The 25806-nt window shown below is 55.8% G+C and overlaps 2 protein-coding genes across 2 annotated transcripts; both read left to right on the top strand.

Moving 5' to 3' along the window:
• Positions 1-951: 951 nt before the first annotated feature.
• Positions 952-3013, top strand: LOC128774562 (testis-specific Y-encoded protein 1-like; the record flags this gene model as incomplete). The annotated part of the gene is made up of 5 exons (XM_053893628.1): positions 952-984; positions 2207-2284; positions 2441-2552; positions 2691-2836; positions 2942-3013. Coding segments are annotated over 5 exons (441 nt in total), but the record flags the coding sequence as incomplete, so codon positions are not given.
• Positions 3014-15664: 12651 nt separating this feature from the next.
• LOC128774563 (testis-specific Y-encoded protein 3-like) lies at positions 15665-18212 on the top strand (the record flags this gene model as incomplete). The annotated part of the gene is made up of 6 exons (XM_053893629.1): positions 15665-15847; positions 16646-16804; positions 17497-17574; positions 17719-17830; positions 17923-18068; positions 18162-18212. Coding segments are annotated over exons 1-6 (729 nt in total), but the record flags the coding sequence as incomplete, so codon positions are not given.
• Between the last annotated feature and the right edge of the window lie 7594 nt (positions 18213-25806).

Raw genomic sequence — 25806 nt, forward strand, 5'->3', positions numbered from 1 at the left:
AACTGATTGCTCCCCGAACCTGGCCAGCTGGCCTGACCTGCCCTGGAACCACTTCGCCCCCAGGCCGCATGCGCACACTCTTCACTGCCTCTGTCTCGGCCCCTCCTCCACAGCAGCCACAGCCAATGCGGAGTCCTCAAATCCCAGAGCCTGTGCGCCTGCGCTCAACTTTGGCGGGCTGCGGCGGGAGGCTTCAGGGAGCTAATGGTCTTGCGGCCAAGGCTCCCCCCACCTGCTGCCGTTTCCTGTCCTTGTCCTGAGGCTGCCCTAGCTACACTGGGGCCGGGGCCGAGCGTCATGGCCAGCGTGTCGCGGTCCGGACAAAGCGGAGATTCCCGCCGACCCTGGGCCCTGATCGTCCCGGATGCGAAAGGTGGAGAGTCCCGGCCCCGCGGGAATGCAGGGGCGCTGGAGGGCGTGGGCTGGCCGCAGTCCCCAGGTTCAGGGGCGGCAAGCGCCCATCCTGTGCAGGAAACCCAGGCCGGGTGTGAGATACAGGTGGCAAGCCCAGCGGAGGAATTGGTGCTGATATTGGATGACGGAATGGTGGCGGCTGAGGTGGTGATCGGGGAGGAGGAAGAGGACGGCGAGGCGACCAAGGATGAGGTGGCTGGAGAGGAGAATTCTGAGGAAGCCAAGCCAGAAGCAGAGGACATGCACGAGGAGGAGGAGGAGGTGGAAGTTGAGAGACAGCAGCAGGAGGAGTTTCAGGAGCAAGAGGAGAAGCGCGAGGCAGATGCAGAGGCGGAGGAGGGGCCCCAGCTCTCACAGCCGCTGCAGCAGCAAGAGCCAGCGCTGCGTCCTGCCTCAGCCCAGGACCCGCTGGCAGCACTGGAGCGTCTTCAGCTGGAGATCAGCGCTGGGAATGCCCAGGATTCCAGGGCCTTATGGCGGCTGAAGCGCAGGATTCTTCGGAGGCAGATTTCTTACCTGGATCACAGAAGGGCCATCATCAAGCACATCCCTGGCTTCTGGGCCCAGGCGGTATCCTTCCTTGTGCTGGTGGGTGATGGCGGGGGCTGTTGTGCAGGAGGGCTGGGCACTGAGAGCAGGGTGCCTCAGGGCGATGGCCCCCAGAGAGGAGAGCTGGGGAATGGTCCCTGGCCCTGGGTTGGTGTGGTCTGGGATCCAGTGTAAGGCCTTGGACAGGGGCGGTTGTTGGGGATGGGGGGACTTGGTGACTGGGTCTGTTTCCTCTAGGTCTCCGCCAACGTTGGCCTGCAGGCTGGTCTCAAATATTACTTGCAGACACGAGCCATGTGTCCCCATGCTACCAGAGCTAGGGTAGCACAAAGCAGCCTTCACTCAGAGCAGATAAGGCAAGGAAACATTTCGCTGCAAAATGGGAGAGTTACGCAGGCCGCACACCCACCTTCACATTCACAGGCTGTGCACGTTTCCTAGCAGTTCCTTCAAAAGAGAGCATTTCAGACACACACTCATGACCTTTAGTGGAACCACGCCACGCCCCTTTGCCAGACAGTAGGACGACTGAGACCCACTCCGAATGGGGTACAAGCTGCCTCCTCAGACCCTGACACACACACACACACACACACACACACACACACACACACACACACACAGAGGATTCTCTCCTGGTATCTCCACCCCTGCTTCCCTCTCTGTCCTCAGGCTCCGGCTCGGTCCCACCCATGTCTTTCTCTCCGGACTGGCTGTGTCACTGTGTCTAATCCTTTTCCCTCCTCGGCCCTCCTCGTCCGTGCTTCTCGATCTCTTTCTCCCTCCCACACCCTCTGCTTGCAGCGTAAGTGTGCAGTCGGGTTCCTGTAAGCCATGTTATTCCATCTGGACTCAGGAGGCTGGTGACAACATAGGTCTTCACGGGAATATGCCAAGAAACCCAGCCGTGAGGAGGGGTCAGAGCACATGCCGACATCACAAGCTATGATGGGCTGCTGGCAGCCCACACAGGTCAGATATAGGAAGGAACTGTGAGGCGTGCAGGCAGTGGAGTCTCTCCCTGCTGTGTGCAGACAGCGTGGGAGGTACAGGAAGCCAACGGACTGCCCAGTGTGGATGGGGTCTGATGCATCTGCAGAGGCTGAGGAGTGTGGGGACTAGTGTTTCCTGGTCTTTCTGCACATGCCGTGATCTAGTCCCTTGCTCTTAGCCTGGGAGGGTTGGAGGGGGGCTGTGTCTGTTTCCACAGCATCTGAAGGCACAGCTCCTTGACACAGCACAGATTCTGAATCACCCCCAGTTGTCGGCCATGATCGGTGCCCAGGACAAAGACGTGCTCAGCTACGTGGTCGACTTGGAGGTGAGACCGGGGAGGCTGTGGCTGGGGGCCGTCCCGTCGGGTGTGGGATTTGGGCAGGAGAAGGTGAGGCAAAGGTGCTCACCCTCACAGCCAGGCAAGTAGCTCAGGACCCCGAGGGAGGACACTTGCCCCCTCCTGTCCCATTGCTCACGGCAGGTGGAAGAAGTGGGCCATCCCAAGTACCGCTGCAGAGTGATGTTTTTCTTTGGGGCCAACCCGTACTTCCGGAACCCAGTGATCATTAAGGAGTTTCAGCTGAGCTTTGCTGGTAGGGTGTGGGTCCCATGATGGTGCGGGGCAGGGGGATGAGGAGCATGAATCAGGGGCAGGAGGGAGGGAGAGGGGGAGGGGCAGGTGGGTGGGGAGGAGGCCATCAGCTTGCTCCTCAAATCCTCTCTTCCTGCAGGCTACAGGATATCGCGTTCCACTCCAGTCCAGTGGTTCTGGGATTATGAACGTGGAGCTCCCAGTCGCAGGCATGACCCCACCAGCCTTAACTTGTTCAACTGGCTGTGTGAGCACAGCTGCCCAGGGGCCAACAGGATTGCCGAGGTGGGGCCCCTGAGGCCTTCGTCAGCAGTGGGGATGTGGGTGGCCCCCGGCCAGAGAGGAGAGTGGGCTATGCCCAATGTGGCGCCGGCCTGTGTCCTCTTCCAGATCATCATCGAGGACCTGTGGCCCAATCCCCTGCAGTACTACCTGAGGGAGGAAGGGACCAGCAGACAGTGATCTGACGTGCTCACGTGTCGGTGAGGACCCCAGTATGCGGTGTGTTGACCTGCGTGTTGTATGGGCAAGGGAACGTGGGCCACACATTGGCTTGGAAATGGAAGGTCCGCCAAGACAGGGACACAGGTAGCATGGGGAGAGGGTGGGAGGATGACAGGGGACCTGCAGAGACTCAGCTGCAAACACACAGAGGGTCGAAGCCTGCAAACCAAATGCAGTTGTGCTGTGGGCTGGGGCTTTGGAGAGCAACTGGGGAGGAGCAGTGCTTCACCACAAATGCTCCCCGTGGATGTCCGCCCTGTCCCGGGCTTCCCCCTGCTCCTTCAGTCTGGATTTGCCTGCCAGTCTTTGGGTCAGGAGCTGCCGTGTCCCCAGGCGCCACTGTGGTGAGAATCTCGCACTTCCTTCCATGTGCCCCACCACGCCATGTCCTCCCGCAACCCGACAGCCATTCTTAGAACTGGTCCAAGGCCATTGGGGGCTGGAAATGAATCCCTGGGTGAGAAAGCAAGGGGGATCGCAAAAGGGCGAGGCACAAGAGTGACACCATCTGGGATGTATCTGCAAATATCCCGTATCATTCTTGGTGTCTGTTGCGTGGGGGTGCGTGTGTGCGCGTGTACGCAAATGTGTCTGCGTGTGCCCACATGCGTCAGGGGCTCTGCATCTGTGTGGGCGTGAATGGCGCAGAGCTTCTATCTTTGCCCATGCAGAAACAATGGAGGACGCCACCAGTGCTGGAAGAGATGGGTGGATGAGTCTCCTGTCTTCTACGTGCCCCGGAGAGAATTGAGGAAGAGATAACGTGTGGCAGCCTTGAAGAGGTTCCACGATGTTTATGTGGACACATACAGGAAGCTAAAAACCCTTCTGTTTTTGTGTATGTGTTTGTGTGTGTTTATGGGGGACGCAAGGAGGCTCGACGAGAACGGGACCTGAGTGTGACTGTCCTAGCCGCTGCCCGGGTGATTCTGTGTGTGCAGGAGAGGTGCGGTACTGGGGTGGGGCCGGTGTTGCCATGTGCACAGAGGCCTGCCTTCTTGGGCAGGAAGAGCCTGGAAGGAGGAGGAGGAAGAGACAGACCTGTTATTTGGAGATTTATTGTATAGGCCAGAGCCGAAAGGCAGGGAAGGGGATTGCACAGTGGGACCAAATTGGTCCACTGGGTCGTGGTACAGTGTGGCCAGGACTCGGGGGGGTTTCATCCAGGACCCTTGCTCCCAGAGGGGTGTTGTGTCCTTGGTGAGATAGAATCCAGTCAGCAAAGCCTCCAGTCAGGATCAGAGCTAAGACCACATGTCCCCGGACAACTCAGGAGCAGGCAGCCTTCTCATAGTCGATGGCAGTATACCTTGCTGCTGCCTCCCACACCCGGGGCTCCTTTGACCCCGAGCCCTGTCCTCAGACAGTGGCTCAGGATGGGAGATGTGTGAGGGGGAGGGGCAGGTGTGGGTTGTGGGCAGCAGCGAGGCTTATGAGTGGGAATTCATGGAGAGAGTACGCACGAGGGCAGAGATCCAGCGTGAGTTCGTGCGAGTGTGTGTGGGCGTCTGTGGCAAACTGGGCCTGAGATCCGTGGTGGTGCCGGCAGTGTGAGCGTGCATATGTTCGTGCGATTGCGTAGCCGTGTGTCTCTGTGTGTGCAGGAGTGGGTGGTTAGGCCACTGGAGAGACAAGGAGAGACACAGCGGTCTGTGTGAATGAGGTGCTTATGTGGGACGGTCAGGTGCCAGAATACAAGAGTGCAGTCCCTTCCCTCCTGAGTCCTGATGGTAATCGCTGGGATGGGTGCAATCGTTGCTGTGCCAGGGGGCTCAAGTCAGGATGCAAAAGGGAGATTGGTGCAAGGTCAAGAGGGGGGCCGAGGGGAGGACAGCCTGTGTCCAGTGGCCAGTGGACCACTAGTGAGTAAGTGTGCTTGTGTGTGTGTTAGTGTGTGTCTATGTGGGAGTGAGTGTGTGTGTGTGTGTGTGTGTGTGTGTGTGTGTGTGTGTGTGTGTGAGTGGCTCTGGTGGGCCGACAGTAGCAAATACGTAGGGGCTACATGGTGTGCCCAGGCTTTGTGCACAGGGTAGCTAGGGAACCCAACCTGTCAGGCTACGTGGTGTGCAGAGGGCGTAGGTATTTCCCTGGAGGGAGCCGTCTAGCAAAAATCTCTGCTCTTGGCAGACGAGCCATGTTTTGTCGCCAGTCAGCTCTTCCTTGGGGCTCTCCTCTCTGCTTCCTGTGCACCAGGCCCAGGGAAAGGGAGGAGCTGGGACCCTAGACCTCAGGTGACTTGAGTCCCCCAGGGGTGCCATAGCAGGGTGGTGTGCGTGATCCATGTGTGGATGGGCAGGTGAGCAGCCTGCCAGCTGCTCTCTGAGGGGACAGTTCCTTGCCAGCAACACCTCTCCCCGCAGCACAAGATCACCACTGTCGCTGCAGCTGGGCTGGGGACATGTCAAGGTGTGTCCCAGAACTGTGTTCCCCTTGCATGTAAGTGGTGCCAGAATGCGCCTCTCAGTCCCTGTGCGGGTGACCCTGATTAGCCTCAGGCTTTGTCGACTCCTGGCCTCATGTAAATGGGGAACTGGGTTCCTTTCTCAGTGTCTCAGCGGTTGCATGTCGACAGAGGATGCTGTGGACATTGTGGTCAGGATTCTGACCGGGCTCCCCCCGCCCTGCCCCAAACCACAGTGGGCAGCACATGGCCCACTGTGTGTGCGCTTTGGGGAGGCTAAAGCCGTACAGCCCCTCCAGTATTCTTCTCAGGTGGTGGACGGTCAAAGGGGCCTAGGGAGGAACACTGGTCCCAGTCTGCTGCCGGCTGTGCCCACAGGTGTGTGTGCCCAGCTCCTTGACGCTGAAGCTGCAAGGCTTCCGCACTGCCCCCAAAGCCCCATCCCTAGAATTTGCGTGTGGGCCAGATGGAAGTGAAGTCCCAGTGACCCTGCGGGATCACAGCGGGTGGTCTCGTCTGTGCCTGGCCACCCACCTACCTGCCTTCCCCGCAGCCCGTGGCCCCCATACAGGGCTTTCGGTAAACACACGGCCACCGTCCAGCATGAGAGGAAAGGCTTGACGGTGTCCCAGTACCGCTGGTCATGTGTTGGCTGCTGCCAGCTGACAGCATGGAGACCCCATGGCCCAGTGGAGGATGTCCGACCTGTCCTACAAGGAACTGGGGACGACTGTACGGATGCATCAGGTCCCATGCAGTAACCTAGGCCTGACCTTATCCGCCTAGGGGGTGATCGAAGCGCCTTGGGGTCCCAGGCCTGGCATACGTGTCGGTGAGCTTCCTCCTGGATGGCGCTGCCGACACAAGGCTGGCTGGTCAGGGGTCGCGTGGGAGGCCCGTTGGGTCCCGGCCTCTAGGTCCGATACTGCTGTAGGTGTTGTTGAAAAGACAGAGCACGATATGACCATCCCTTGGGTGTCGCTGCACCGGGGATCCCGTCGCTGCTCCCAGGTTCCCACTACCGAGTCTCCCCGGGAGGCCTGGGAGGTTGCCAGGCTCCTTTTGCAGGGACACAAAGGCCTGTGAGAGCCCATCCGCAGGGTCCGGTGCTCATTGCGGATGACTTGGGGGCAGTGCGAGATCTATTGCTCCCGTCCTTAGAGGAGATTGTGGTAGTCTTAAGGGACAAAGATGTGCCTGGAGAATAGAAGGATGTCCAGAGGAAGCATTGGAGGAGGAAGAGGACGAGGAGGAGTAGGAGGATGAGGAGGAGTTGGAGGAAGAGGATTGGGAGGAGTTAGAGCTGGAAGAGAAGGGTGAATGATTGGGTGCAGGAGAGGGAACAAGTGGAGGAGGAGGATGTCCAGGATGAGGAGGAGCACGAGCCAAAGGAGCAGGAGCAGCTGGGGGAGGATGTTGAGGAGGACGAGAGCAGAGGGAAGAGGGTGGGGAGAAAAGATAGAGCCAGGGTTCCAGAGCATGAGTAGAAGTGTAGGAGCAGAAGGAGGAAGAGCCCGAGGAGGAAGAGGTGGAGGGAGAGGAGGAGCAGGAGGAGTTGGAGGAAGAGGATTGGGTGGGGTTAGAAGAAGAGGAGGAGGAGAAGGAGCAGTGAATGACTGGGTGCAGGAGAAGGACAAATGGAAGAGGATGATGTCCAGCACCAGGAAGAGGAGGATTACGGGCCAGAGGAGCAGGAGCAGCTGGAGGACGGAGTCGACTAGGACGAGAGCAGAGGGAAGAAGAGGTGAAAGGTCAGAGGTAGGGCAGGAAGGGCAGTAGCAGGAGAGGACCTGGAGAAGGAGGAAGAGTCCTAGGAGGAAGAGTTGGAGGAGGAGGAGGAAGAGGTGAAGGACGAGGAGGATCAGATGGAGGAAGAGGACTGGGAGGAGTTACAGGAGGAGGAAGACGAGTGAATGATCGGGTGCAGGCGAGGGAAGAAGTGGAGGAGGAGGAAGTCCAGGACGAGCAAGAGGAGGAGCACGAGTCGAAGAGCAGTAGTAGCTGGGGAGGAAATTGAGGAGGACGTGAGCAGAGGGAAGAAGAGGAGGAGGAGGAAAGGTAGAGCCAGGGCTGGAAGAGCAGTAGCTGCAGAGGGGGAGCAGAAGGATGAAGAGGCCCGAGGCTAAGACTTCCAATACTGTGTTGAATAACAGTGGAGGCGGTGGACATTCCTGTCTCGTTCGTGACTTGAGCTGAGAGCTTTTGCTCCTTGAGATGATATTCACGTTGGGTCGTTCATACATGGCTTTATGATCTCGATGTGTGCTCCTTCTATCCCTACTTTCTTGAGGGGTTTTACCAGGAAAGGATGCTGTATTTTGTCCATCACTCTGTCTGCATCGATTGAGAGGATCCTGTGGTTCTCGTCCTTTCTTTTATTGATGTGAGGAATCACGTTAATTGTTTTGCAGATGTTGAACCAGCCCTGCGTCCCAGGTACAAATCCCACTGGGTCGTGGTGAATAACATTTTCATGTATTGTTGGATCCGAGTGTCTAATACCTTGTTGAGGAGTTTTGCATCCATGTGCATCAGGGAAATTGGCCTATAGTTCTCCTTTTCAGTGGGGTCTCTTTCCGGTTTTGGAATCAAGGTAACGCTGGCTTCATAGAAAGAGTTTGGAAGTTTTCCTTCCATTTCTATTGTGAGAACAGCTTCAAGAGAATAAGTGTTAACTCTTCCTTAAATGTTTGCTGGCACTCCCCTGGAAAGCCATCTGGCCCTGCAGTCTTCTTCCTCCGGCAGGTTTTTGATTACTAATTTGATTTCTTTACTGGCGATGGGTCTGTTCAAATTTTCCTTTTCTTCCTCTTTCAGCTTTGGTAGTGTATACATTTCTAGGAATTTGTCCATTTCTTCCAGATTGCCCATTGTATTGGCAAATAATTGCTCCTAATATTCTCTTCTTATTGTTTGCCTTTCTGCTGTGTTGGTTGTGATGTCTCCTCTTTCATTCTTGCGTTTCTTTATTTGGGCCCTTTCCTTTTTCCTTTTCATCAAACTGATGACTGGCTTATCAATTTTGGTAATTCCTTCAAAGAAGCAGCTTCTGGGCTCATTGATCTGTTCTCCTATTTTGGTTTGTTTCTTTGTTTGTTTGTTTGAGGTTGTTTTTGTTTTTGTTTTGTTTGATTTTTGGTTTCAATAGCATTAATTTCCGTTAATCATTGTTATTTTCTGTCTCCTGAATGTTTTGGGTTTCGTATGGTGTTCTTTTTACAGCCTCTTAAGGCGTAAGGTGAGGTTGTGTCTCTGAGATCTTTCTTTCTTCTTTAGCAAGACCTGACTTGCTAGATAGGTCCTCTTATAACCGACCCTGGTGCGTCCCAGAGGTTTTGGGTTGTGGTGTTATCACTGACTTCCATATACATTTTCATTGACTTCCGTATACTTTTTATATTCTCTTTCAACCCTTGCTTAGCCCGTTCAATCTTTAGTAGGATGTTCTTCAGTCTCCCAGTATTTGTTACCTTTCCAAATTGTTTCTTGTAGTTGATTTCGAGTCTCTTAGTGTTGTGGTCTGAAAATATGCACGGTGTGACCTCGATCTCTTTGAACTTCCTTAGGGATGACTGTTTTCCCCAGCATATGATCTATAGAGGAGAATATTCCGTGAGCACCGGAGAAGAATGTATATTCTGCTGCTTTATTATGAAATGTTCTGAACATATCTGTGAAGCCCATCTTGTCCAGTGTGTCATTCAAAGCCCCCGTTTCCTTGTTGATTTTTCGTTTACATGATCTGTCTATTGCAGTGAGTGAGTGCATAGAAGTCTCCTCCTATGATGGCATTACTAAGAATGAGGTTCCTTATGTTTGCGTTTAATTGGTTTGTATATTTGGTTGCTCTCAAATACGCCACATAAATGTATCCATTTGCTAGGTCTTCTTGGTGGATAGACCCCTGAATTATGACATCATGGCCTTGTGTACCACTTGACACAGTCTTAAATTAAAGTCTAGATTGTCTGATAGAAGTATGGCTACTTTGGCTTTGTTTTGTTGACGGGTAGCATGACAGATGATTCTCCATCCCCTTCTTTTCACTCTGAAGTTGTTTTCACATCTAAAGTGGGTCTCTGGTAAACAGCATATCGATGGAACTTGTTTTCTCATCCATTCTGTTCCCCTATGTTTTTTGATTGGAGCATTCAGTCCACTGACGTTTAAAGTAGTACTGAAAGACACGATTTTATGGCCATTATCTTGTTTGAAGAGTTGGAGGAAAACATATCTATATATCTTTATATCTGTATCTACGTCTCCATCTCCATCTATATGTATATGTGTATGTGTATGTATATGTGTATGTGTATGTGTATGTATGTATATGTATATGTATTGTATTAACTGTATCTATATATCTATATCTATATCGATATGTATATGTCTATATACATCTATATATATAATTCTATATCTATTTGTATATATAAATATAATTATAAAGATAGATAGATAGATAGATAGATAGATAGATAGATAGATAGATAGATAGATATCAATTTCCCTCTGAGTGTCCCCCCTTAAAATTGCATGCAGGTGTGATTTAGCGGTCACAAACTCCTTTAAATTTTGTGTATCTGGGAACCTTTTTCCTCTGTTTCTATTTTGAATGATGGCCTTGCTGCATAAAGAATTCTTCACTGTGGATGTTTCTAATTCAGCACTTTGAACGTATCCTACCACTCCTTTCAGGCCTGCCAAGTTTCTCTGGATAGGTCTGCTGCAAACCTGATCTGTCTTCTCTTGTAGTTTAGGGACTTGTTTCCCTTGCTGCCTTGATGATTCTCTTTGCCTGAGTACTTTGTGAGTTTGAATATGATATGCCTTGCTGAGGGTCAGTTTTTGTTGAATCTGATGGGGTCCTCGGTGCTTCCTGGATTTTGATGGTGTGTCTTTCCCCAGGTTAGCAAAATTTCCCACTATGATTTGCTCACATAACCTTTCTACCCCTTTTTCTCTCTCTTCCTCTTCGGGACCCCTATGATTCTGATGTTGTTTTTCGTTCTGCATGAGTCACTGATTTCTCCAATTCTTCAATTGTGCTCTTTTCCTTAATCTCCCTCGATTTTGCTGCTTCCATAGTCTCCATAAGTTGGTCCTCTGAATCGCTGATTCTCTGTTCTGTCTCATCCATCCTTGACACCGCTGCATCCATCCGTCATTGCAGCTCAGTTATATCATTTTTAATTTCATTCTGGCCAGTTTTTACTGCATTTTTTCTCTGCACAAAGGGACTCTAATCTACATTGGACTGCAGCTAGTATTCTCATAATCGTGCTTCTAAATGCTGCTTCAGACATCTTGCTTGTGTCTGTGTTGGTTGAATCCCTGGCTCTCGTTTCTTCAGGCTCTTTCTTTCTGGGTGAATTCCTTCCCTTTGTCATTTTGAATGGAGAAAAGGAACTCATGAGGTAGAAAATTCAATGAAATATTCAAATTATAAAATGTTAAAAGTAAAAACTTAAAAACACACATGTGAATAATGGAATGAATGATGCTAGATTCTAGGCATGTTTCACCTGGGTGTTGAAAGTGGTTTTGACACAGGAGAGAAAAAAACGTGGGAGTGGAGAAAAATTTAGAAAATACTAATAAAAAATATTAAAAAGGGAAATGTTGTGAGAATTTGAAAAACCAATACACTGAAGTAGACTAAAAGGAGAAGATGGGAGTAAAATAGAATCTGTGAATATAGACACAAAAGGAAAGAATAATGTAGAAGAGTATTAAAGAAAGTTAGTAAAATTTCCACCTGCCCAGTCTCCTTCGCCTCTCCGCGCACAAAAGCACCTCCCTTCCCATGCCTCCTCGCTCTCCAAGTTCACTTCTGCATGCCACGTACCTGCTGAATTCGGTGGTTCAGGATATGCAGATTGCTGTGCTAATCCTCCAGTCAGTTTCCTGGGTGGGTAGGATGGTTTAGTGTTGGTCTGGCTGTATCTCATGCACGCGAGACACTTAAGAAGCTTCCATGCTGTCTGCCATCCGGGCTCCTCCCCAAAGAGGTGAGATCTGTAGCACCAGTTCTCCGATATGAGACATCCCACAGGAAAGTTGTGGTCGGTGACAAAGCGGAAAAGGGCATGTACCAAACAGGGAGGTCACCCTGGAGGGGGAGGCAGAGAACCTGCTCCAGACCTGGGAGGGGAGGCAGGGGCTCAAATGCTGGAGCCACGCCCACTGCCCTCCAGCTGATTGTTCCTGAACAGCAGCCAACTGTCTGGGTCTAGCCTGGAGCGCCTTCACCCCAAGGACCCATGGTCAAAAAGTTCACTGCCTCTGCCTCTGCCTCTCCACCACCTCCACCGCAGCCACAGCCACAGCCACAGCCACAGCCACAGCCACTTCAGTGTCCGAAGGGCCACGGGGCCGTGGGCGTGCTTCCCAAATGCTGGTGGGCTCCAGAAGGAGGCAGCAGGCATTTAAAAACCTTGGGCCTTGACACTCCACCTGCTGGGCCTAGTCTGGAGCCTCATGCCTCAAGTTCCCACTCCTTCTGCTCTATGGCCCTAGCCTGAGGATGGGCTAGGGCCCCAAAGCAAGGGAGTCCTGTTCCGGAAAACGCTGAGATTGCTGACAATACCGGGCCTCCATTCTGCTGGAAGAGGGCGTTCGAGAGTCCAGGAATCGTGGCAACACCCCTGTCTCAGTCCCAGACAATTTCACTCATTCATACGCACTCACACGCACACGCACGGGCACGGGCACACACACACACACTCCCCCTCTGTGGCTGTCTCTAGTGGTGACTTACTCTCCTTCTTCGGCCTCCTTCCATGTCCCTCTGGCCTCTGTCTGTCTCTGAGTCCCTGTGATCATTTTCGTGAGGGAACGCTTCCTCCCTCCCGCACCTCCATCTCTCTTTCTCTGTCTCTGTGCTGTCCTTGCACAGTATCAGTGCATCTGGGTTTCCGTGAGCTGTGCGTGTCCATATGGACGGAGTAGGCTGCTGATGGCACAGGGCTGCAGGGGAACACACAAAGGAACGCACAAGTACCAGGGGTCAGAGCACATCCAGACCTCCTAAGCCGTGACTGCCTCCAGGCAGCCCACACAAGCTGGGTATACATGTGAACTGAGAAAGGTCAGTCCCTTGGCCCTTGCCCTGTAGGTTGCAGCCAGCTGGGAGGTACTGAAACCCAAGGGACTGCCCAGTGTTGAGAGGGTCTGAAGAAAGGGCAGGAGCCGAGGAGGCAGGGAACCTAGTCGTAGCTGGTGTTTCTCCACATGCCATGTTCCGGTGCCATTGGTACTGGAAGGTTGGTATCAGTTGTGGCTCTCTTTCCTTGGCATCTCAATGCAAGCTTCCGTGACCCAATGGAGGTCCTGAATCTGCCCTAGTTTTCAGCCAGGTTGGGCCCCAGGACAAATGCACGTGCTGTGTGAGGGGGGAAAGCAAGTGTGAGTCGTGAGGAGGAGCTAGCCTCGTGAGTGGGATGTGGCAGAGGGCATGAGTGAGTGCACAGGTCCACTAGAGTGTGTCTGTGAATGTATTGTGGCTGGCGCCTGTGAGTACTTTTGCCTGAGACCTAGCGTTTGTGCTGGCAGCGTGCACGTGTCTGTGTCCACGTGCCGCGTGGCCGTGCATCTTTGTGCCTGAGTGAGTGTGTGTAGGCCGTTGGCAAGCGAAGGAAAGAGACTGGGGGCTTTCCTGACTTGGTGAGTAAGGGGGGGCTCCCGTGCCAAAGTGCAGCGAGTGCAATCCCTTCGCGCCTGGGATCGACACGGAGCTAGCTGATCACCTTTCATGACGGGAGGAAAGCCCGGACTTTGCCTGGGTCCGCTCGTCCTGTGTTGCCTTGGCCAGGGGCAAGTTGGGGTTGGGCCACCCATGGCGCAGTGGAGGAGGACCAAAGTTCCCTGCAAGGAAGTGGGCGTTAGTGGAGGGAGGCAGCAGAGAGCATGAGTAAGCCTGGCCCTGCTCCTGGAGCGGCCTAGGGGATCATCGCAAGGCCTTGTGGTCCCAGCCAGGGTATGTGTCTCGGTGAACATCCTCCTGGATGACCCTGCAGAGACAGGCCTGGCTGGTCTAGAGTCCCTTGCGAAGTTGGGGCCCGGCCCCGGGACCCCAATACTGTGGTAGGTGTTGTTCAAACTGAAAGGCATTGCCTGCTTGTCCCAGACAGTCCCTGCACCTGGGACCCAGATTTGTTCCCACGTTCCTGCCACGGGGTCTCCCGGCGATGCGTGGGAGTTTGACAGGCCCCATTTCTCTGGAGGGAGTGAGTTGCATAGGTCAGGTGCACCAGGGTCTGGGCCTGCTTTCCTGTCTTGCCCACCCGCTACGTCCTCTGCTGAGGGCAGCTTGAGGGCTCACCACTGGACCTGTTCCTCTCCCTTTCTGGGTAAGAGTTTGCCTCTCTGTCGGTCACACTGGCCACCCCCTCTCAGCCCCCTACCACCTGTTCAGCCTCCCCCCATCCACCTGCGTTTCTATGCATTGCTGTCACCTGAAGCGGTGGTGTGCTGCCTCATATATCACAGCCACCCTGGAGCATTTCTGTACCCCGTTCGTATCCTGACATAGCCCAGCGAGTCTGGAGGAACCTCTTCTGTGTCACGGAAGCAACATGTTGGCCAGAGGGCCCGGCACACGAATTTGGAAATCCTAGAATCCCCCGCCTGCCTGGCAGCCTCCTGGTCCCATAAAGAGGTAGGGGAACACTGCATTCCACCAAAGGGAAAAGGCAATGCATGAGTGTGGTGCCTGGCCAGGCAATGCATCTCGAGCCTCCAATCCTGCAGTGGCTCTGTGTGGTGTGTGTGTGTGTAGCTTATGCTGTCTGACATAGACCGGCAGGGAGTCCACATCACCACTGCCCTGACAGGGAGGGAGACCACATCATCGCCCTCACTGCACACCGTCTGCAGCTTATTGCTTCCCCAAAGTGGTCATGTGGCTTCATGTAGACCCTGGGGCGTGTCCCTCACTTGGGTCCCAACACTGCATCCCCCAACCCCCCGATACCTCTCGGAGACCCTTGAAATCACGCTGCCTGTGGCACAGGGGGACAGTGTTTTGAGCCAGCGCCCACGCTCATGGCAGCCTGCCGCCTAAGTGAGTGGTAAAGGAAATGGGACCAGGATGAACAGACATACGGCCAACGAAGGCCTGGGGAGGGTCCCTGTGAGAAGATGGCCAAGCATTGTGGGAGGAAGGGGACCGCTGTCTGTGGGACAGACACAAGCTCCAGGAATCCCAGGGCCCACGGTCACGGGTCTTTCCTGTGCACTGCCACACACGGGAGCAATGGGCAGCCCATCATGAGAGGGGGGTGTGTGCTTGCCAGTGTGTCACTTTCCAGGCAACGGGGACAAACGGCAAGAGCGGCGCGCATGATACGCAGCCTCCCCTAGTGTGGCGTCCTCTCCACGTCACACACCTCTGGTCACCGACCTTCCCTAGCCGGTGCACTGCTAGACTGCTGTCATGACATACATGTCTTCTGGGAGCAAGGATGGACGTAGAGAGTATGCAAAGGAGGCTGAGCAGATGGAAAACCGGGGTGCACAGACAGCAGGCGCACAGCTGACATGCGTCTCCCGGACAGCCAAGGTGATCCGCTGAGTGGATTTGTCGGACTAGGGGCACAATGAACAAAGGTGGCGGTGTAAATGGGCAAAGCGGGGAGGTCCCCCTTTACCCGTGTGTGTAGATAGCCGCGTGCCCAGCGCAGCGTGGAATGCAAAGGTCGCTTTCGCATGGCCAGAAGCCAAACAGGGCACCCAGAGCGCACAGAGGGCCGGCTGCAAGCCCCCCGGAGGAGTTGCACTGCACGGGGCCCAGAGCCTTCCTGCCTATGCAACAGACGCGCCCCAGTTTCCGGGTGACCTAGGGGCGGGACCGCCGAAGCCACGCACGCCACCGTCCCTATGATTGGTCCTGAAGGCAGTGAAGCGGCCTGGGCGTGGCTTGGAGCTCCCTCAGCCTCAAAGCCGCAGGCGCACACCTCTCACCACAAAGGCCTCCGAGGCAGCATCGGCATAGCGATAGCCACCGCCGAGGCATCCTGGGTACAGCACCATGCGCATGCGCATGCGCATGCGCCCCCTCGACCTTTGGGCTCTGGGAGGAAGGGGGAGCGAGTTGCCAGCCATTGCCCTCAGGGCTCCACTCACTGGGTCTGGGGAGGGGGGCCGTGCTTTCACCTCCCGCTTCGTCGTCGGTAGGAGCCACAGTTGGTGTCTCGGGCCGGGGCCGCATGTTGCACGACTCGTGTTTCCGAAACACTGGGGATGCCCGGAGCCCCCATGCCGCCTTCGACCGGGAACGGGGCGGTCGAGAGACGAGGGCCCGTGGGGACACTGGGTCTCCGGCAGGGCCGGAGGTGCCGCAGGCCGAAGGCTCGCAGGCCACAAGCGAACAGCCTGTGCAGGAAGGCCAGGCCCGACCCGAGAGGCAGGTGGGCGGCCCCAGCGAGATATCGGTGCCGCTGGTGCATGACATAGTGGCGGTGGAGGCGCTGTGGGGCCTGGCGGAGGAGGAGGTTGAGGTGGCGGCCGCGGAAGAGGACGCGCCTGGGGCAGAGGGGCATGAGCAGAGGAAGAAGGGGGAGGAGGACGAGGAGCAGGAGCCGGGGAAGGAGAAGGTCCAAGTTCACGAGGAGGAGGACCTGAAGGGCGAGGGGGAGCAGCAGGACCAGAAGAGCAGAAGGAGGAGGAGGAGGAGGAGGAAGAGGGGGAGAGGCAGCAGGAGTAAAAGATTAGAAGGAGGAGGAGCAGCAGAAGCCCAAGCAGAAGGAGGAAGAGCGGAAGGAGGAGGAGTTGGCGGAAATGAAAGGGGAGGAGCAGGAGCAGCAGGGTATAGAAGCGGGCGCGGCGGCGGCCACGGCGCCGGCCGCGGCGGTGGCGGTGGAGGCATTGGCGGCGGCAGTGGCAGGGGAAGGGGACCAGGAGGAGGAGCAGGAGGAGGAAGGGAAGGCGTGCGAGCCATTAAAGGGAGAGCAGAATTGCAAACCGAGGAGGAAGAGGAGCAGGAGAAGGAAGCGCTGGAGGAGCAGCAGCAGGGCGAGGAGGAGGTGGAGGGCAAGGAGGACAAGGAGGAGCGGGTGGAGGAGGAACAGAAGCCGAGTGAGCAGGAAGGCCGATGGGTGGAAGAAGCCCAGGAGCTGCAGGTGAAGCAGGCTAAGAAGGAGCAGGTAGAGTCAGGCCTCCGTCCTTGCCCTTCCCCACTGGAGGCTCTGGAGGCTCTGGAGGCCCTTCAGATAGAGCTACAGCCGGTGAATAAACAAGCCAGCCGGGAGCACGCTCGACTCAAACTCAGGATGTGGCAGAGGCGGCAGCGACATCTGCAGCAGAGAGGTGCCCTTATCCAGGGCATCCGTGGTTTCTGGGCCAAGGCTGTATCCTTCCTGCTGCTGGTGGAGGGTCCACAGGGGGCTGGGCTTGCGCAAGAGGAAGGAAAGGGAGGTGCCATTTAGAGGAACCCAGGACAGGGACTGGAGCTAAGCCACGCTCCAGTGGCCGGGAACGTGCAAACGTGATCCCATCCGGTGGTCCTGGCTCTGCAATGAGTGTGGGAGGAGGGCAGTGCCGGGGTGGGGGAGGCATGTGTGCTTTACGTCGCACCTGGCACGGAAACAGCGCTGGGAGAGTGGGGAGTGGCGGTGGAGGTCCAGGCCAGGTCGGGGAAATGACCGAGGGCTTCTTCCCACACAAAGCCGCGTGGGGGCACGTTTCTGGGTCCCGCTAAGCATCTTGCTGCGGGGAAGGCGATGTGAATGCCCACTGGTCGGCGCGAGACCGGATGTGTGCTGTCTGGCTGTGTGGAAGTAAGCGTCCTCAGTGTCCTCACGAGCACACAAAGCTAGGCGTGGTTGCGGGCGTCTGGGCATGCACAGCCTCCTGTGCGTGTCTAGCAGAGCCCTGCGCGATCCTGAGACCCCGTGGGCCTGGACGCAGCCTGTGGGGAGGGCTTGAGAGCCTGGGGGAGGACGCCAGTCCCGGGGGGAGGACGCCTGGATGCTGTCCACACTGGTTCTCTGGTTCGAGCTCTCTCACGCCCAGCACCTGAAGGCTCTTTGACCTGCGGCAGTTTGTGAACCACCCTCAGATGTCAGCCCTGATTAGTAAGCCCGATGAAAGCATGCTTCGCCACATGACCAATTTGAAGGTCGGCCTGGGAGTGGGAGGTGGTGTGGGTGGCTGGCTGTGTGGGGAGGGGAGGTGGTGGGGAGAAGTGATGTGTTCCTTCCTCAGGGGAGGGCGGGTCTCCTGGAACAAGATTTCACATTTCTGCCCCACTGTACCACGGCAGGTGGAGGAACACAAGTTTCCCAGGGAATGCCGGAAGATCCTGCTGTTTTTTGGCAAGAACTCCTACTTCCAGAATGAAGTCGTTACGAAGGAGTATGTCCTAGGCCTTGATGGTAAGTGTCCACTGACTGCATGGGCGGCAGTGGGTGCAGGGTTGAATGTGATTAGTTCTCTGGCGCCTTCTCACATACTCGTCTTCCTGCAGGGTATAGGGCGTCTCATTCCAGTCCCATCCAGTGGTACCCAAGGTACAGACAGGAGGCCTACAGACGCAGGCATGACAACAGCAGCCTCAACTTCTTCAACTGGTTCTCTGACCACAGCTTTGCCGGCTCTAGCAGGATTGCTGAGGTGGGGCCCTGTAACAAGGAAGGGAGGTGATTTTCATGGGTTCCCCCACTGCGTGGGATAGCTACCTGAGGCCTGGCCTGTCTCCCCTACCAGATAATCATAGAGGATCTTTGGCCCAACCCCCTGCCGTATTTCAAGATGAAGGAGGCCCCAGGAGAGAGAACTGAGAGGGAAAGAGGTGAGCAGCCAAGGGTGTGGGCACGGAAATGTGTGTCATGGGGTCCAGGGCACAATTCTCTTCTGCATGGAGGCACCGAGACTCACAGCGGCACAGGAGGTGACCCCAGGTCAAAAGGGCATCAGCCTGAGACAGGGAGTCTTAAGAAGTAACGTGTCAAAGAGGCTTTGCCCCTTTGGGGAGCCTGAAGGTGGGAAGGGGGCTAGACAAAAAGAATGAGCAAAGCGGGACAACCAAAGCTGGCTCATCACATAGCACGGTGACAACTGTCATTCCCGGACCATGAACCCCACCCTCAGGCCTCCTACCACCATCCCACATGTTGTCTGGCTTCTGGATCCCCTTGTCAGCTTTGGCACAGCTTATCACACCCTCCCATCCTACTTTCCGTTTGGAAACATTCAAGCAACCTTACTCAGGGCCAAGATAAGACTCTCACCTGTCCTGTGTGTGTGTGTGTGTGTGTGTGTGTGCGTGTGTGTGTGTGTGTGTGTGTGTGTGTGTGTGTGTGTGTGTGTCTGTCTGTCTGTCTGTCTGTGTGTACCCATATATCCCAGGGATATGCACGATCTTGAGAAGAGTATGAAGGAGCGTCGCACTTCATCGACCCCAGTGGAAACCCTTCCGATGCTCACCGATGGTCCACAAGATTCTCCTGGCCATGAAATAAGGACAAGGGTGGTGGTGACACGTGGCGCAGGGCGGGGGTCCAATACATTTGAAGAAATATAGAATGGGAGATAAACAGCATGAAGTGTTTGTGTGTGTCTTCCTCTCAGGTTCGCTCTGGGGCGTGTCCATGTATACATGCGGCTGTCCAGAGGTGTAAGTGTTCTGTGCCTGCACATTGGAGTTCCAAGGAAGGGCGGGACGTAGGACATTGTCCGTAGGGATGGGTCACACATTGGGATTGCATGTGAGGTCAGTAAGATTGAAGCAATGGGGACTTGAGTGAGGGAGGCCAGGGCACAAACCTGAGAGAAAGGCCAGTGCCCAGGTTCATAGCTTTCCTGTGAAAATGAGGAAATTCAAGGAAACGGAGAGGCCAGCACAGGCCAGGGATGTCCAATATTCAGGGATTGGGCATGTCCATGATGGTGCCCCCAGAATCCCGCATGGGGACACCCTCAGTCATGTTGACTGAACCGCCACACAGGGAGGAATTCCCAGGGTTGATTACCCTCTGGTTTTCAGACGTCTACCAATGCAGACTGTCTTGTGGACAAGGTCAGGATCTCAGGACCAGCCACACATATTTGAGGGATTGTGAGCAGGTTGTAAGATTGGCGTCCAGGGGAAGGAACCGAGGGACCAGAGGCAGAGTGGGTGGGTAAGACCGATGAAGTTCTGCTTCAGGCAGAGTTGACAGGGACAACATACACACTGCAGAGAAAACAGCCCACTACAGTCTCACGCAACTCCAAAATCACAGCGAACTTTTCTGGTTCCACTTCCTGAAGCTGAGCCTCCCAAACACCGCTTCACTTATTCTCACACACACACACACACACACACACACACACACACACACACACACAAGACTCCTGAAGGAGTCCTAGTGCTGATGCCCTTGTGTGAACTTTGCTGTTTCTGAAAAGACCTCTGGTTACGAATGGGTGGCCCGGATTGCAAGCCAACAGAGGGGAGGGTCGCGGGGAGGTGGGGCTCTTCAAGGGCACGAACACGCCAACCTCTCCCGTGTGCCCTCTGCCCTCTCATCATCAGCCGTGATGAGTCGGGTGATGCTCTTCCTCTGTGTCCACAGGCTTAAGCCGTGTGTCCAACACGCCATGTGAGACTTGTGAGAAGACTCCCAAGTGCAAACACCAGCAGGCGCTCAGGGAGGTCGCCTCGTCCCAGGCAGCCTGTGTTCCTTTGCCTGAGTGCCAGGACAAAGGCTGCCTCAGCCACATAGGGAACGATGGACTTGTGAGGCCTTAGCATTCTGTGCAGAGGTCCCCGGCAGGCCTGGAGCTTAGAAAGGACTGGGACGAGCCTCACCTGCGAAGACGTGAGTGCTGGGATACTCCTTACACAGCAGATGGCTGCTTGCCAGAGATGTCTGTGCTAAACAAAAGCTCCACCGTGCGAGCAGTGCAGTCGACAGAGTTCAGCCTTGTCCATCGCAGGCTCTTCTGTATCCCCATGTAACACGGCCCCCAGCACAGCGTGCCTGACACTGACCTCCCGACACTAATATTCCTGTCTCCCAAGCTGCCCAAGCTCCCCAGGATCCCCACTGCACAGCTCTGCAGTACAAGAGCCTTCTCTGCAGTGGCTCTATTCCAGAGAAGGCGTGGGCAGTCCCAATGCATGGAGGCCTCTTGCCCCTATCATATGCAGACAACACGGTCAGCGGGGTGTCAGCACGCTGTGGAGTTGAGGATCTGTGCGACCAAGCCTTACCTCTTCCAGGGCAGAGGCTGTCGCACTCTCTAGAAGGGAAGGCAGGCCTTTCTCTCGCTGCTGTCTGCACACTGGCTGGAGAGGCACGTCTTCTCAGCTGCTTGATGGGTAAATGTCAGGGTACCCTGGAAAAGCTCCCAGTGCTGACCCGAGTCTTTGGGTGTGAACATCCAAAGAAAGTATGGCCAGTGATTGTGCAGTGGGAATACGGCCTCAGTGGTCATGAGGCTGGGCCCTTTGGGGCATCTTCCTGCACAAGCAGGCCGTTACTTGATAGGTCTTGCCGAGCAGGAACACTTTACGGGACAGGTGAACACAGGGTCCCCCACATGTTAATATCTCCAGCCAATACCTCCTTAGGGGCCAGGGTGACGTTTCCGCCCGGCCTGTCCCAAAGACAAGGTACGGACAAGGTGTGGGTGTGGAATGCACTCACGGCACCCAGAGCCAAACCCTCGAGTGTGGACACTTGAGGTCCGTGGGCAGAGGCCTCGGTGCTCTGTGTCTGAGGGATTACAGCCCTCATGCTGCACACCCGGCATCCCCGGGTGTCCTCCCGTATCCGCAGCTCTCCCCGGGGAGCCCTAGGGTCCAGGAGCTGCTAAAGCCCCTGCACAACTGTATCTGCTGCCCAGCGGCCTCTTCCACCCCAACATCAGCGTGTGTGGGCTCCAGAGTGCTGTCCCTCGAGAGAGGACACCCTCAGCAATTCAGGAGCCTTCTGACTTCCATGTCTCTGAACCACACGTGTCTCATTGGCCTGTCGGGATCGTCACGTTGTTCTCTGTTCACAGGAAATGTCTCGCATTGCCTGTGCTCCTCTGTCTCCCTGAGTGAGCCCTGGCGTGTTTGTGTCTTTTCCTGGCTTTGCCTGTGCCGACACCTCTCTGGTGATGCCTCCTTGCCTGGCCTAAGTGGGCACAGCTGTACCCGTGTAACCGCCTTCGTCTCTGCACACCTGTGTGTTGGGTCAGCTGTGGCTCTGGTGGCCTGTCTTGTCTTTGGTGTATGCTTCTGCGCTTGAGTGTGCTTCCCTCTGCATTCAACCCCTTTCTTCCACTGACAGATCCAGTTGCTGTCCTGCTGTCAGGTGGAGGGGCTTCTGCGTGTTCTGTTCTATGTTCCAGGAGCCAGAAATCCTTCCGTGCCTGTAGGACCTTCGTCAGAGGATTGGCCATGCACTCACTGCCAGCCAGTTAATGTCCCCAAATGCAGCTGGCTTGCTGTGAGCATTCCGTCACACCTCTATTTTCTGTCCTTCTGTTTTCAAACCCTTTGCGCCCGAGGGGCTCAAACGTCACTGGCCTGCACATTGCAGATGCAGGCGTAAATTGTGAAAAGCGGACCGGCAACGTTTTCCCACTTACTCTTTTGCCACGTGGCATGTTCCTGGCTGGGAGAGACTTCCCCCTGCCAGTGTGTGTCTCGTTTCCCTGTGCCTCCTGTGTGTTCTGGTCCCTAATTTGTCCATTACGTCCTACCTGGGAGTCTGATCCATGTTTGCAGGAACGAGGCTGACACCTTTGACTGCTGGGTTCTGAGCTCAGCTTAGTCCACCAGGACTAGTGCGTGCCTGAGGGACACAACGGGCAGTGACGGATGTGCCCGTATCCTTCACGTGCAAGCGCTCCGTCCAGCCACCTTCACCGGGACATTTCTCAGCGACCCCTCTTTGTGTGTGGTGAGAGCACTTGCCTCTGAGAAATCTGACGAGGCGGTGAAGCATTGCTTACGGCTGCCCTGTGCAAGTTAGATCTCCAGAACTCATGCACATGGCATGACTGCATCTTCACACCCGAGCCCCGACACCTCCTCATCGCACCCTCCCCTGATTAGCACCACTCTACTCTCTGGTGGACTGCATGCCTTTAACTCCTTTAGTCTCCTCAGGAATCCATCAGGCAGGGCTCACCACCACTGTGCTTCTGTCAGGGGCTGGCTTCTTTCAGTGAGCCCAGTGCTTTCTGCACTGATGCTCAATGCACCCGCAGAAGGGTGAGCCACACTAAGCCCGGCGGCAAACCCTTTGGCCCTACGTTTCCCACACGTGTGCCTGGTGGCAGAGGTGCACAAGGAGCCTGCCTGCATGCGTCTCCCAGGTCCTCCACAGGGTACAAAGTACCGCCTCAGGAGGCTGATCCGCATCACATGGGCATAGCTCTGCTTGCACGTGTTAGCCTTTCGTATCATACAGGCAGCCCAGACTTAGAAATCCTGCTACCTGCTTACAACTATCCAGCCCTCGTGCTTCTGCAGACGCTCTGTGTCTGTACAGACATTTGAGTCACGGTCTCGTGACCTTCCAATACAGCTTGATGGTCTGTCCTTAGCTTACAGCCTGGGATGCGGTTCTCACTCATTGTCCTCCCCTCGGGTGCGAGTTTCCTCCATCACTGTGGTGGAAGGTAACCTTTATCACCATACGTTGGCTTGAAATTACTGGGCGGATCACCTGTCTGCGTCCGGGGATCCGAAGGAGACCTTGGCTCTTTTGCTCACGGTCCACACTTTCTCTGTAATGAGTCGCTTTGGATGAGAAGCTTGCCAGAGGCGAGGGGGCCTCAGAGTTGAGCACATTTCCTGGGCATCTGTGAGAACTTCGTTGGTTCCACTCGGAAAGCATTGACATTCATGGATGTGCAGCCTCTGCTTTTGCTTGAATTTGCCGAGCTTTGGGACGTGATTTCTTCCCGCATGTGCTGTGCCTAAATCTCTGCTGTGTCTTTCCGGCAGTCCCGTTTGCTGTCTCCTGCTGGTAAGTACAGGACTTCCAGCAGCCCTGTGGGGAACGGGTCCTTGTTTTCTTCCCTGCGGTGCCCTCTTCCTCACCCCGAATGACCTCACTGCAGCTTCCTTCTAGTTCAGCGATCGTTTCAGACTGCCCTTAAGGTCCAGGTGGGAGCGGTGCCTTTTGTGCTGAGGGCTGACCACTGTAGAGCATTCGTCTCTGTGCAAATTGCACAGGTGAATTTCACCAGGTGAAAGAGAGTGCACACTGCAGTTGCCCTGTCTTCAGAGTCAGCCCACCTGTCTCCGCCTCGGCTGCCCCTGCTCTCCTTCCTCCTACCCTCTCCTTGCCTCCCCCTCCCTTGTCTTCTTCCTGTCCCTCCCTCCCACTTTCCTTCCAGCTCTCTTTGTCTTCGTCTCCCTCCTCTCCATCACTAATGCCTCCCCCTGTCTCCGCCTGTCTTCCTTGTAATAGGTGCCCCTCTGTCTCTTCTTGTCTTGCTCCTCCTCCCTGTCTCTCCCGCCAATCTCCCCGGACTCTCCCTCTCCAGGCTGGTCTTCCCCTCCACTCGTCCTTCCTTCATCTGCTCTGCTAGCACGTGTCTCTCTCTCTCCCTCTATAGCTCTGTCTCTCTGTGTGTCTCTTTTTCACTGTCTCTCTCAGTGGACCTTCTGTGTCTGGGTGCATGCTTCTTCAGAATTCTTGTTGGTGCCTGGGAAATGGGAAGGGAACTCGTCTGCTTTCGTGTGTACTAGTGAAAGCAGGCACGGGGCTTTCTCAGAGACAGACACAGACAAGTCTGCAATTCTCGGTGAAGGGCCCCTACGTGCCCTGCGTGGTTGGAGTCGTCCTCCTTTTAGTGGAAGGTTAGATTTCAGGACCGGAGCAAGCTGCTAAATCCTACTACCCCATCTCCCTGGCGCTCTGTACGGAGATCAGTAGGGCACCAGTGGCAGATGGTGCTCTGGGGGTTGTTCTTTGCTCTGCATTGCAGTGCAGTGAGGTCTACTGAGCTGTGTTCTTGCAAGGACATGGCGGTGGGGTGGGTCTAGGGTGGGTGTCACTGGTTCTGGGTGGGCACCCACCTTACCGCCGCCCTCAGCCTGACGGCCAACGAGGAGATACCGTGGGGACGGCCATGTGGCCCCGGTAGGCGTGACACTAAGGACTTCTCCAGGCTTTGCCCCAGCTTCATGAAGAAGGGGCAAGGCACGGAGCAGGGAGTGGCTCACGGCGTGGACGATCCTGTGCTGAATGCTCTGGTGCCCGTAGTGAGGCCTCTGGGGAAAGGGTGTACAAGCGACCACAGACTGCGCGATACCGGGGACCTCGCAAGTGAAGGCTGGAAGGTGACAGCGCTGAAGAGGACATGCGGCAAACGGGGGCCACGCTGGCACCTTGGCACTCGCTCCAGAGCCTGGACCGGCCATTGGCGCGCGCTTGCTGGCGGCCAGCACCCTGTCTTGCTGTCTTGCAACTGATTGCTCCCCGAACCTGGCCAGCTGGCCTGACCTGCCCTGGAACCACTTCGCCCCCAGGCCGCATGCGCACACTCTTCACTGCCTCTGTCTCGGCCCCTCCTCCACAGCAGCCACAGCCAATGCGGAGTCCTCAAATCCCAGAGCCTGTGCGCCTGCGCTCAACTTTGGCGGGCTGCGGCGGGAGGCTTCAGGGAGCTAATGGTCTTGCGGCCAAGGCTCCCCCCACCTGCTGCCGTTTCCTGTCCTTGTCCTGAGGCTGCCCTAGCTACACTGGGGCCGGGGCCGAGCGTCATGGCCAGCGTGTCGCGGTCCGGACAAAGCGGAGATTCCCGCCGACCCTGGGCCCTGATCGTCCCGGATGCGAAAGGTGGAGAGTCCCGGCCCCGCGGGAATGCAGGGGCGCTGGAGGGCGTGGGCTGGCCGCAGTCCCCAGGTTCAGGGGCGGCAAGCGCCCATCCTGTGCAGGAAACCCAGGCCGGGTGTGAGATACAGGTGGCAAGCCCAGCGGAGGAATTGGTGCTGATATTGGATGACGGAATGGTGGCGGCTGAGGTGGTGATCGGGGAGGAGGAAGAGGACGGCGAGGCGACCAAGGATGAGGTGGCTGGAGAGGAGAATTCTGAGGAAGCCAAGCCAGAAGCAGAGGACATGCACGAGGAGGAGGAGGAGGTGGAAGTTGAGAGACAGCAGCAGGAGGAGTTTCAGGAGCAAGAGGAGAAGCGCGAGGCAGATGCAGAGGCGGAGGAGGGGCCCCAGCTCTCACAGCCGCTGCAGCAGCAAGAGCCAGCGCTGCGTCCTGCCTCAGCCCAGGACCCGCTGGCAGCACTGGAGCGTCTTCAGCTGGAGATCAGCGCTGGGAATGCCCAGGATTCCAGGGCCTTATGGCGGCTGAAGCGCAGGATTCTTCGGAGGCAGATTTCTTACCTGGATCACAGAAGGGCCATC

The sequence above is a fragment of the Panthera pardus genome, unplaced genomic scaffold, assembly GCF_024362965.1.
Source record: "Panthera pardus isolate Hobbes unplaced genomic scaffold, ASM2436296v1 HiC_scaffold_333, whole genome shotgun sequence".
Taxonomy (NCBI): Eukaryota; Metazoa; Chordata; class Mammalia; order Carnivora; family Felidae; genus Panthera; species Panthera pardus.